Below are 13,481 nucleotides of genomic sequence, written 5' to 3'. Positions count from 1 at the left end.
CATCTCGAAATTGACCCATCTTCGGTCTTTGATCGATTTTTAATTGTGCCATAATAACCCTTGCGGACTAGCGGGGTCGAGCGGTTGATTTCTAGTTGAATTCTCAAGTCTATTACATTAAAATCCTTTAATGACTTCACCGATAAGTCGGTTATCTCATGAGTGGCAAACTTAGAGAAAAACGTTATAGGCGCGTCGATGAAAGGGCTAACTTATCCAATCGAAATCAGAATTGAATTTTCAGAATGTCACAAAAACGTACGGCTATATATCATATGAAATATTAATCATGCGAGTTCCATCTTGGAGCTCATGTCATTAGCGGTCCAAATGATCTAATCTCCATAGCCTTAAGACCAAATGCAATATTCTTCATCTTAGCGTGTAGAGTGAGTTTTTGCAAATAGGTTGCACATGACAACGTTTTTTGAATAGATAAAAGTTTTTTTTTTTTTTTCAGAAATAGTTTTTTCTATTTCTATTTTGGGGAAATTTTTTTGAGTAAAATGAGGCATTTGGTAAGTACATAAAATTTCTACTTCATATGGGTCAACACAAAACCATTATTCTAACCCTTAAGACTTTTAGGTAAAAGTCTATAAATGTGTTGGCCCTCCCTCTCGTTTAATGTCACAGCAAAGAAGCGAGCCAGAAATGGCGCCCTGTCATCACCATTCATTCCTGCTCCTTTGTTCTCTTTGGGTGTTCTATCCCTCGATCGTCGCCCAGACCGCGGAGTTCAACTTGCCCCTCAAGGCTGTGAACCTCGGAAATTGGCTTGTCACCGAGGGGTGGATGATGCCTTCTCGGTTCGATGGACTCAAAGGACAGCTCTTGGTAAGCTTTTAAAGATAAAAAGAGCTATCGGGTAATGCTCCATAGATTGTTATTATCCTTTCTCTAGCATGCTTTTTTATCATAGTTTCGTGATTAGTATTGTTGGATGATCGCAAAGTTTCTTCTCAGGTCCAATATGACATATGCCTGCACTAGATACAGTTTAATGTTTACGATATTTGAGAATGATACAGTTACAAAACGATCTTGTTTGGCATATGTCTATATGTACTAGCACATGATTTTAACACGAGAGGTGTAAACTTTTGTCAAATTAAGATGCCAAATGTCAACAGAACTTGTTTCTAACGAAACATTTCTTTCCATCATTTTGCCAGATTTCTGACATACAAATATGAACTTGGTTCGACCTGTATATATGAACTCTGTTCCCCCCACCCAGTATGTGCATATACACTGTTATTTGTTTGGTCTATAAAAATATCACTTCACTCTTCCAATGAGATGAACCAAATCGCATTTTCCTGCTTATGTTTCAATGGTAGGATGGGACTCAAGTGCAGTTCAAGTCGACAAAGCTCGGGAAATTCCTGTGTGCTGAAAACGGCGGCGGAGCCACCCTTGTCGCCAATCGCGATCAGCCCTCTGACTGGGAAACTTTCAGGGTGTGGCTTTCTGTCTCACCAAATTGACAATCGTCATTAGACAAGCTCAAAAGATTCACATGCCATCCAACATAATTTTCGCTCACTTCCTATGGTGCAGCTGTGGAGGATTTCCGACAAAAAATTCAACCTCAGAGTTTTCAACAAGCAATTTGTCGGATTGCAAGGCCAAGGAACGGTTGTCGCTGTTTCTGGTAACCCGAGCGCCTCAGAGACTTTCGACATTATCAGGAAACCGGACAATCCCAATCGAGTTCGATTTCAATCATCTAATGGGATGTTTCTCCAGGTAATTCCCCTGTTCCAGCTTCTATGACTTCTGCAGTTACTATGGTATTATGGTGTACATGACTGATCTTCGGTGTCATAGAGGGTTTCACGAGTATTTCGTTCTAACCCATACAGTGGTTGACAGTGAGTGGTTTTCGATTAGACGGTCTGTCGGTGGTGATTTGTCATCAAATCGTTGACAATAATCTCTTCACTCTGACCGTCCAAATTTCGCCGGACTACGTTGTTGTGCAGAATAGCGCAGCACCATAGAAAGTTCTTGTCTGCATTGCCAGTTACACGGCAGAAATTACACGAAGCTATCTGTTGTTAATTTATTGCACCCATCACGTTAATATAAGATCAAGACCCAAGTAGAGTTTGATAAAAATAAGAAACTGTCATGCATCAGTCCAATGGTGTTTGTTGAAACGCGGCATGGCACTCGTGTTGAGATCTACTGTTCTGTGACGTCTTACATGGGCGCTTTCCGCACTTTCTTGACGCTGAGAGGACGTGATGAGCACCCCTAGTTTGCTTGAAAAACAACAGCGACGCTCCACGCAATACGACGAGTAAACTTACGTCCTCTATAAACCATAAACACATTTTTTGCAACGGCAAGGCCTCATAAAATGAAAGGAACAGTCATATCCGCAACGACATTACTTTACTCTTAATCGAAAGAAACTGTTTTATTACAAAAGCATTTCCATTCCATCATCCAAAATTCCTGATCAAAGATAATCGATAGAGTCCCCATATTCCCGGTTATTAATTGGATACAATCACATTGATTTATGTGATTTTCTCTAATATAGTATGGATGATCAGGCAAAGTCGCTGACGGAAGTGACGGCAGATTATACTGGAGGCTCGAGTTGGGATGACAATGACCCATCGATCTTTGAAATGAACATTACCTTCGTTTTACAAGGTGAATACCAAATAACAAATGCATATGGCCCCAGTGCTGCCCCAAAACACCTACGGGTAATCCCTAATTAATTAGTGGCAAAGTAAGCACGAAATAGAAATACAGTGACTAAGTAGATCAGTAATCTCTGAACAAATTTGCTCTGCAGGATCATTGGAACAATTACATTACCGAGAAGGACTTTGAATTTATGGCGGCCAATAGTCTAACTGCCGTGAGGATTCCAGTAGGATGGTGGATTGCGTATGATCCGGCGCCGCCAGTGCCTTTTGTGGGAGGCTCGCTGAATGCACTGGACAACGCATTTACATGGGCAGCGTAAGCGACTTTCGATACTTTTACATCTTAGTTGAATAACTCCAACAGAAAGTGTGCAATGGAGGATCTTTAAAGGAAGCCGGTCTTTGCTTAAGTCGGTCCATCGAAGTTACAAGAATCTTGTGAGTCTAACCTTGAACAATTGAACTTTTCTTTTTGCAGGAAGCATGGTATGAAGGTAATAGTTGATCTCCACGCTGCTCCGGGATCTCAAAACGGCCAATTTCATAGCGCATCGAGAGATGGATTTCTGGAATGGGGTGACTCTTACATTGAGGAGACCGTGAAAGTTATAGACTTCCTAGCAGCAAGGTCTGGCAGATGAGTTCTCAATTTAAACAAATCCCTCATGACATATATCTCTTTAGTATTGCTGATGAATCGCAACAATTGGTATTGATATTTAGTATGCTAGATCTTATAATCAGATGTTTCATAGCATTCTCCCTTATGATTGTCAAGTAGATATGGCAACCACCCGGCATTGGTTGCGATCGAGCTGATGAACGAGCCTCTAGCTCCAGGTGTCACGTACGAGGATCTTACTAAATACTACCAGTTAGGTTACGAGGCCGTGAGGAGTCACACTTCGAATGCTTATGTCATCATGTCCAACCGGTTGGGACCAGCCGACTCGCAAGAGCTCCTTCAGTTCGTGAGAGGCTTGAGCCGAGTCGTCATCGACCTGCATTACTACAACCTCTTTGATCCGATGTTTCAACAGTGGAGTCTGCAGCAGAACATTGACTACATCTATAACGAAAGAGCTTCCGATCTGAGCAACGTAACCCCGGCAAACGGCTCCTTGAGCTTTGTTGGTGAGTCCTACCATGTGGTTAGAAAGCAACAGGAGCATGTTTAATATAGAGCATACAGGTACACATGACGCGTGCGCTAGAGTACATACATGTCATGACATTTTGCGAGCTAAATTGGCTTTTTGCAGGGGAATGGACCTCGACATTGGACGGGAAAACAAAGGAGGATTCGGGAAAGTTTGCCAAGGCTCAGCAAGATGTTTACGGGCGTGCCACTTTTGGGTGGGCGTATTGGTCTTATAGGTGCAAGGACGATACCTGGAATCTCAAGCGGATGATTCAAGACGGTCTCATAAAGATCTAGTTTGATTTCTCATCCTCATCAAGCGGATTATGTCATCATGAATACCAAGAACAGATCGGTAATCTTTTTACAGAATCATGTATTATCAAAGTTGCCTTTCCAGTGACTTTATTTGAATAAAATAAGATTGAGCTTGAGCATGCTTCCACCACATCCTTCTTTTTGGCATTCCAGAAAGATTGAAAGTGACTGATTAGTCCTATTGTGCTTTTCTGGTGAAAAAAAAAGAATATTCACCGACAGAAAGTTCGATTTTCTCTCTCAATGGTGATGTCGGTTTGTCGGAGGAAAGATAAGGCCATGACTTTTTCCTTCTTCTTTTTTCACAATTTTGTTAGTGAGGATAATCAAACAGTAGTCCCTCTATATTTTTTCACAGAAAATCGTAATTGCCATTTTTATCTTTTTTATGGTCATAATATATTTCAAACTGAATTAAAAGATCATTGCCGGATGTGAATTCATCTGACGCGTGATCGAATCCCCAACTTAAGATTTGTAGATTTTCAAACACCAATTTCCTTTTCACATACATTTAGATGTCCAATTGACATAATCCAAATCAATTAGTAGTCACTCCAGTTTGGTGTTTTAAGTTTATGATCGTGTTTGTATATTGTGGATTACCTAAACCTAGGATTTCAAGGTGCTATAGCAAATCATTGTTCATAAAATTTGAGGTGTTATAGAGTATTGACTATACTGGAGAGGGTAGAAATAATATAAAGCGTTCAAACAACTCTTTTGGTTAAGTCTTTGCATTTATATTACCGTCCGACTATTAAGAAATTTCGGACAAATTTGGAATTAGAGTAAAAGTTGGAAATTTCTTTTTAGTAAACAAAAATTTGAGAAATAATTGAGATTGGACCTAAAGTTAGGGCTTTTTCGAAATTTGGTCTTTTATAGGAAAACTCAATAGAGATCCTTCATAATACAGGGAAGCCCAATTTCCTCAATGGATTTTGGGCTCCTTGAATGGCCCAGCAACTTTTATAAACAATGGCTAATCCCGTTGCAATTATCTCTCTTCATTTTCTTTTTGTAAAATACTCCCAAATATAATTTTAAGTATGTTTGAAGTGATCGATTGTTAAAAGATAACTTGATGGCTAAAAAGAAAAGACAATGCAACTTTTTTTCTGATAAATTATAGCATGATGTATAATTTGCATGAAGTGCTCAAGATCAAAATTAAGTTTTATAAATATTGTGTAAAAGATAGATATCGAGATAGTAACTAGTTTTAGCTGTTTTTGAAGAAAATAATCACAAAAGGAATTAAAATGATTCACTAGCTGAGAAGCGATTGTTGAAGATGGAAGAGTTTCCCACAATGGTGGAAAAAGGTCGAAGACAGCTCATGATGCATTTTGATTGAATATCTATTTTGTCCTATATTTAATATCAATTTATTATACTGACTTTCTTTGACTTTTTTTTTTTAATTATGAAAAGTAGTATCATACAAGTCAATCGGCTAAATCTATCACCGAGTTCGGTGATTCCGTGATATGACATGTTCACTAACTATTTAAATATTGTACATAATAGTTTTCAAATGGGTTCCTTATGAGTGATATTTCTACCTGTGTATAAAAATAATCAAGCTATAATGAGTAACGACTACACGAGATCATAACAATACAATAGTCAACAAGTCCCAAATCTTATGTACAAATTACAATCAAGTCTCAGATTTTGAAGTTAGTTCAATCAAGTCCTTATCATTTAATAAAAAGTCTATTATGATTGAAGACAATTCATGACGCATTTTGATTGAATCTTTATTTGTCCTATATTAAATATCAAGTTATTATACCGATATTCTACGATGTATTTTTTTAATAATATAAAAATTAGTAACAGTCAAGATGCCTACGATGACTCCATGATATGACATGTTCACTAATTATTTAAATATCTTACGTAGTAGTTTTTCAAATGAGTTCCTTATGAGTGATATTTTTATCCGTGTATCAAAATAATCACGAACAACAACAACACGAGATCAAAAAGTAATAACTTGAGTGTGCAACTGCAGAAGATTCCCTTTAAGATCGAGTAGGTCTATCAAATTGATCATATATGCAAAATATGATATGGCTTACAAAAATAAGAGCATAGTTGAATGGTAGGATCGAAATGATACAGTTGTCAACAAGTCCTAAATCTTATGTACGGATTCCAATCAAGTCTCAATTTTTTTAGTTAGTTCAATCAAGTCCTTATCATTTGATAAAAAGTTTATTTGAGTCCTAAAATATTCATTTGGTTCAATTAAAAATGAAATTATGTTTTAAAACTTACGTTGAAAAATGCAATTTAAGGATCCTATATAGATTTTTTTATAAGTGTATTAGCAATCCTAAACCTTGTCACAAAAGTGCAATTGAATTCTAATATTTTCAAAAAGTGTAATCAAGTCCTAAAACTTATTTTGAAAATGCAATCAAACCTAAAAACTTTCAAAAAGTACAATCAATGGAAGAACTTAGATTTGACTAATCTAACAAGTTTTATGACTTGATTGCACTTTTTAAAAATTTTAGGGCTCAACTGCATTTCCGTAATAAGTTTTAGGACTTAATTACACTTTTTGAAAGTTTTATAATTGATTTGTACTTCCATTTTTAAAACTTCCAACACACTTATCCTGTTATTTCTTAGTGACACATAGGCAATTTTATATGAAAATTCATCAAAAGGTTTTTATCGTATTTTTTTTTTTTTGGAAAAAAAGGATCCAAGATAAAATTGAATTAATTAAAAGGTTATGACTAACCAAAATTTGTACAACTATGATAAATTAAACCTAAATTAATTATTTTTATTACAATAAATCATAAACTTATACATTCGTGATAAATTTGCCATTTGTTAGTTTTTATTAAATTTTACTGTCAAATGTTGAGTTGAATGACACATGGCATTTCACAAATATATCAATTTTGGGTTTTATTCTCCATTTATCATAATTGTGAATTACTCTAATTTAAAAAAAATAGAGAGTAAACTTATTACAAATGTACTAATTTAGGATTTTTGATGTTCAAAAAATTAATTTTGAGTAAATTTATTGCAAGTGTATTATTAATTGGTCAAAAAATTAGTTTATAGTAAAGTCACTTTGGGATTTTTGTGATATTAGACCTAAATTAGAATGCTTTGGATTTAGGATTTTCGGTGCATTCTTCCGCAAAAAAATTTAATGTGTTAAAAGCCAACGTGCAACTAAGGCGGTAATCCTCGATGGGACACAAAAACACAATATGAACATGGCATGAATTTATAGAGTAAAATTAAAACTTGATAAGGTAGACCTAATTTGAAACTCAAACGAATTGATACCTTCGCCAAAATAACATCTTGCGGTTGTGCCAATATATTATTGTAATGACATAGTAATCGACGCGAGCGCAGTGTAAAAACATGAATCGTCGGTCCTGATTGGAATGGGACCTAGTACCCTAGGTATCCCATATGGGCACATGTCACTAGCGAGTATGGGGTACCGGTTCCTTTTCTCCCCTTCCAAGTGCTCTGTCAAATCCTCGCCTATTTCCCAAAACCCTTGGAATCTGGTCGCTTGGGGTAGGTGTCTGTTCCTTTTGTCCTCACTCTACTTTTGGCTTCGGAAAAGCAATTCTTCCCAGATTTTCTGTTCTCTTTTGAGAAATCACTAACCACAAAACGATCCTCCAAGCAAAGACTAGAACAAAACGGAAGGCTGTTGGCTCCATGCATCGGCACTCACGCACCGACCGTACATCCCCCATCGCACGGAATGATGCCTTTGACCAAGGGGAATGGTCGAATACCATGGATCCATTCAGCCGGCCTCGGAGCATTAGCGTTTTTAACAAGTTCCGTTGGTTCCTTACAAGAGGGAAGGGCTACCGTGCATATTCTGTCTTAAACATATGATGCATCCTGATGCGTTATTAAAAGGACAGTGGACCGTTTAATGTCGCAGCAAAGAAGACCAAATGCAATATTCTTTGATCTTAATGCGCATATTCTGTCCTGCTGCAATATTAAAAGGACAGCGGACTGTTTAATCTCCGTAGTCTCAAGACCAAATGTAATAGTCTTTATCTTAGGTTTCGTTCGTTTTGCGAAAAATAATTTTTGAGAAAATATTTTTCGGATTTTTCCGTATTCGTTTCACGGAAGATGGATTTCTTGGAGAAAATATTTTCCATGAAATGAAATTTTTTTTTCTAAATTAGGAGAAAATATTTTCCACTTTTGAAAAGTGAAAAACATTTTCCTCACCTAATCTCTCTTATCTCACACTTCTATAAATCCCCACTTCATTCTCCCCTTTCTTCTTCTTCTTTTCTTTTTTTATTCGAATTATTTTTTAATTTTCTTTTTCTATTTTAATTCGAATTATTTTTAATTTCCTTTTTCTTTTCTATTTCTTTTCATTTCCTTTTATTTTTTTTCTTTTCTTATCTTTTTCTTTTCTCTATTTTCCATCTTCTTCTTTATTGGCTAGTCGCCAAGCGAACCTCGAGCTCGTTGATCTCAAGCTCACATTCGTCGATTTGGTAGCCTCAAGCTTGACGCTTGTGCTTGCCAATCTAGTGAGCAGCGAGCCTCGTGCTCGTCGGTGAGCTTGAGGCTCACCGATGGCCAGTCGTGGGCCATTGCCGTGGCCGGCGACCGGCCAAGAAAGAAGGAGATGGAAAACAAAGAAAAAAAGAAAAAGAAAAAAAATTAATAATAGATTTTAAAAATTAAAAATCATTAAAAATCAATTTTAAAAAATCATTAAAAATCAATTTTTTAAAATATGAAAAATCCATTTAAAAAAAATGAAAAAGAGTATATGAAGGAAAACATTCTCCTTACCGAACAGCGAAAAATATTTTATATTTCATTTTTAGGTTCCGAACATCGGAAAATAATTGCATTTTCCTAAAAAATGACTTCTTGGAAAATATTTTTCAGAAATGCTACGTTTTCTGCGAAACGAATGGAGCCTTAATGTGTAGAGTGAGTTCTTGCATAATAGTCATCAATCACAAGATTCCTCTCAAATGGGTCACGTCAACATAAAACCAGTCTTCTTACTCTTTAAGACTTTTAGGTAGAAGTCTATAAATGCGTTGGTTCTCCCACTCGTTTAATGTCACAGCAAAGGAGCGAGCTAGAAATGGCGCACTGTTATAGCCACCCATTCGTGACGCTCTGTTCTCTCTGCATGTTTCTTCCCTTGATCCTCGCCCAGGCAGCCGAGTTCGAGTTGCCCCTCAAGGCTGTGAACCTTGGAAACTGGCTCGTGACTGAGGGGTGGATGCCGCCTTCTCAGTTTGATGGACTCCAGGGACAGCTCTTGGTAAGTTCTTAAAGATAAAAGAGCATATTAGGTGATGCTCAATAAATTGTTATTTCACTTTCCCTTAACTGCTGGGCGATCACAAAATTTCTTCTCAGGTCCAATATGACATATGCCTGCACTAGATATAGCTGAATGTCTAGGATATTTGAGAATGATACAGTGACAAAACGAGGAAGTTTGGCACATGTCTATATGTACTAGTGCATGATTTAACATGACATTAGGTCAGTTTACTCAAATTAAGATGCTGAATGTCACAGAACTTGTTTATAATCAAACATTTCTTTCCATCATATAGCCAGATTTCTGACATACAAATATGAACTAGGTGTTGGTTTGATCTGTATATGTGAACTCTATTACCCGCACTCAGTATGTGCATATACACTGTTATTTATTTGGCTATTCAAATATCACTTCGCTGTTTCAATGAGATGAACCAAATCCCACTTTTTGCGTTTGTTTTCATGGTAGGATGGGACTCAAGTGCAGTTCCAGTCAACAAAGCTGATGAAATTCCTTTCTGCTGAGAATAGCGGCGGAGCCACCATCGTTGCCAATCGTGACCAGGCCTCTGGCTGGGAAACTTTCAGGGTATGACTCTCTGTCTTACAAAAATTACTATTGACTTGTAGACAGGCTCAAAAGATTCACACGTCGTCCGCATGACTTGTGCTCTCTTTCTATGGTGCAGCTGTGGAGGATTTCTGACACAAAATTCAACCTCAGAGTTTTCAACAAGCAATTTGTTGGATTGCAAGGCCAAGGAACAACGGTTGTAGCAGTTTCCAGTACTCCGAGTATCTCAGAGACTTTTAACATCGTAAGGAATCCAAACAATCCCAATCGAGTTCGACTCCAAGCATCTAATGGGATGTTTCTCCAGGTAACTCCCCGTTCCAGTTTCTATATGACTTCAGTAGTTCCTATGGTATTATGGTGTATATGGCCGATTCTTTGGTGTCGTAGAGGGTTTCACAACCATTTGGTCATAACCCATACAATGGTAGACAGTGAGTCGTATTCGAGTTGACAGTCGATGGTGATTTGTCAGCCAATTGTTGACAATAATCTCTTCAACCTGACGGTCGGATTTAAGGACTCACGTTGTTGTGCAGATTGTTGTGCAGGATAGCGCAGCACCATTGAGAGTCCTTGTTTACACTACAAGTTGCACAGTAGAAATTACACGAAGCCGCTGTACTTTCTTGACGCCAAGAGGCTATGAAGCACTAACACTTTCCAAGAGCTTTCATGTCATGTCGAATACTTCGACACGTGTCTGACACTCTTCGTACTCTCCGACGCTTGATCAACACGTATCGAAAAATCCGACACCTGGTCAACTTTCTCGACACTCGAGTGAGATCGCTTGTTTTTTCTCCAAATTTTATGAATTATTGAAATAAAGTTGAATTTGTCAAATTAAAATATTAAATGATATTAATATATAGCGGATTAATATTTTTAATATATATTCATTCAAGGCTTATTTATTTATTTATGAATTTGATTGAAATAATCATAAAAATGATAATTTATTATGCATATATAAAAATATATATATTTAATATACAACGTGTCACAATATATTGGAAATCTCTATTTTTGAGAAACGATATGTCGGCATGTCCTGTCGTGTCGTGTCGTATCGCGTGTCGTGTCGGTAGGCAAGATGACATGATGAGCAACCCTAGTTTGCTTGAAAAGCAACAGCGACACTCCACGCAATATGACGAGTGTACTTACGTCCTCTACAAACAATATACACAATTTTTGCAATGACGAGGCCTCATAAAATGAAAGGAACAGTCAAATTCCCTGATTATTAATTGGATACAGTCATATTGATTACGAGACAATATATTTATTCCTTAATCGTGAATTACGAAAGCATTTCCATTACATCTTCCGAAATCCCCGACCAAAGATAATTGAAAGGGTCCCCATATTCCCCGATTATTACTTGGACACAGTCACATTAATTGATGTGATTTTCTCTAATATCGTATGGATAAGCAGGCAACTTCGTTGACGGAAGTGACGGCAGATTATACTGGAGGCTCGAGTTGGGATGATAATGACCCGTCGGTCTTTGAAATGAACATCGTTGGCGGTTTACAAGGAGAATACCAAATAACAAATGGGTATGGCCCCAGTGCTGCCTCAAAACTCCTACAGGTAATCCTTAATTAATTAGTGGCAAAGGAAGCACGAAATAGTGATACAGTGACTAATTAGATCAGAAATATATGGACAAACGTGCTCTGCAGGATCATTGGAACAGTTACATTACCGAGCAGGACTTTGAATTTATGGCGGCCAATGGTCTAACTGCTGTGAGGATTCCGGTAGGATGGTGGACTGCGTATGATCCAGTGCCGCCGATGCCTTTTGTGGGAGGCTCCCTAAATGCACTGGATAACGCATTTACATGGGCAGCGTAAGCAACTTTCGATCTTTTACATCTTAGTCGAATAATTCCAATAGAAATTTTAATCAGTCATGATCGAAGTTACAAGAATCCTGTAAGTCTAAACTTGAATAATTGAATTTTTCTTTTTTCAGGAAGCATGGTTTGAAGGTAATAGTTAATCTCCATGCTGCTCCAGGATCTCAAAATGGCGAATCTCATATCTGGAATGGGGTGACTCTTACATTGAGGACACTGTGAAAGTTATAGACTTCCTAGCAGCAAGGTCTGGTATATGAGTTCTCGATTTAAACAAATCCCTCATGACATATATCTCTTTAGTATTGCTGATGAATCGCAACCATTGGTAATGATATTTAGTACGCTAGATCTTATAATCAGATGTTTCATAGCATTCTCCCTTATGATTGTCAAGTAGATATGGCAACCACCCGGCATTGGTTGCGATCGAGCTGATGAACGAGCCTCTAGCTCCGGGTGTCAAGTTGGAGGATCTTACTAAATACTACCGGTTAGGTTATGATGCCGTGAGAAGTCACACTCTGAATGCTTATGTCATCATGTCCAACCGGTTGGGACCAGCCGACCCTCGAGAGCTCCTTCAGCTTGCGGAAGGCTTGAGCCGAGTCGTCATCGACGTGCATTACTACAACCTCTATAATCCGATGTTTCAACAGTGGAATCTGCAGCAGAACATTGACTACATCTATAACAATAGAGCTTCCGATCTAAGCAAAGTAACCCCGGCAAACGGCCCCTTGAGCTTTGTTGGTGAGTTGTAACATGTGGTCGGAAAGCGACATTAACATGCTTGTGCAGAATACACAAGTACACACCACGCGCACAGGTGAGCAGATTCATGTCATGACCTTCATGATCTGAATTGGGTTTCGCAGGAGAATGGACCTCGGTTTTGGACTTCAAAGGGGCAACAATGGAGGATTCGGGGAGCTTTGCAAAGGCTCAGCAAGATGTGTATGGCGGGCCACTTTCGGGTGGTCGTATTGGTCTTATAAGTGCCAGTATGATGGGTGGAATCTCCAACAGTTAATTCAAGACGGCCTTATACAGATCTAGCTTGATTCCTCATCCTCATCAAGGCAAGCGGGTCATGTCATCACGAATGTTTAGAACAGATTGGTGATCTGTCTACAGAATTCATGTATTATCCAAAGTTGCCATTATGGTGACACTAATGGAATTAAATAAAGCTTAACGTGACTGATTAACCTATTGTTGTGGTGAAAACGAGCACATTCATCGACAAAAAGTTCAATCATCTCTCTCAATGCGGAAGTCTGTTTCTCGGGGCAAACATAAGGCCATGTCATGTTCACAATCTTGTTAGTTAGGACAATAAAGCAATAGTCCCTCTATTTCTTTTTCTATTTCTTTTTTCACAGAAAATCAAAATCGTCATTTTACCTTTTTTACGGTCCTTATATATTTTAAACCGAATCAAAACATTGTAGCGCGATGCTACCCCATCTGATGCATCATCAACTCCCCGACTTAATATTTATAGATTTTCGTACACCAATTTCCTTTTCATGTCTATTTAGATGTCCAATTGACCTAATCCAAATC

General features: G+C 37.9%; 1 protein-coding gene and 1 pseudogene across 1 annotated transcript; both read left to right on the top strand.

Annotated features, from left to right (window-relative positions):
* The first annotated feature begins 739 nt into the window (after window positions 1-739).
* Window positions 740-4,065, top strand: LOC104420239 (glucan 1,3-beta-glucosidase-like). Its single transcript, XM_039302151.1, has 8 exons — window positions 740-837; window positions 1,344-1,463; window positions 1,564-1,752; window positions 2,568-2,726; window positions 2,819-2,988; window positions 3,151-3,300; window positions 3,454-3,864; window positions 3,935-4,065. The coding sequence occupies exons 1-7, from the start codon at window positions 796-798 to the stop codon at window positions 3,848-3,850; spliced, it is 1,227 nt and encodes a 408-aa protein (XP_039158085.1). The 5' UTR covers window positions 740-795; the 3' UTR covers window positions 3,851-3,864; window positions 3,935-4,065.
* A 5,350-nt stretch (window positions 4,066-9,415) lies between these two features.
* On the top strand, window positions 9,416-12,945 carry LOC104420238 (annotated as a pseudogene).
* Window positions 12,946-13,481: the final 536 nt, after the last annotated feature.

Source organism: Eucalyptus grandis, chromosome 9 (genome assembly GCF_016545825.1).
Source record: "Eucalyptus grandis isolate ANBG69807.140 chromosome 9, ASM1654582v1, whole genome shotgun sequence".
Classification (NCBI taxonomy): domain Eukaryota; kingdom Viridiplantae; phylum Streptophyta; class Magnoliopsida; order Myrtales; family Myrtaceae; genus Eucalyptus; species Eucalyptus grandis.
Note: the sequence above shows the minus strand (reverse complement) of the source record. Positions and strands in the feature narration are given on the sequence as shown.

Excerpts from the sequence above, each read along its gene's own strand:
- LOC104420239 (XM_039302151.1), top strand. The coding sequence starts at position 796 with ATGATGCCTTCTCGGTTCGATGGACTCAAAGGACAGCTCTTG. Across the intron at positions 838-1,343 it reads GACTCAAAGGACAGCTCTTG|GATGGGACTCAAGTGCAGTT; the intron begins GTAAGCTTTTAA and ends TTTCAATGGTAG. Across the intron at positions 1,464-1,563 it reads CTGACTGGGAAACTTTCAGG|CTGTGGAGGATTTCCGACAA; the intron begins GTGTGGCTTTCT and ends CCTATGGTGCAG.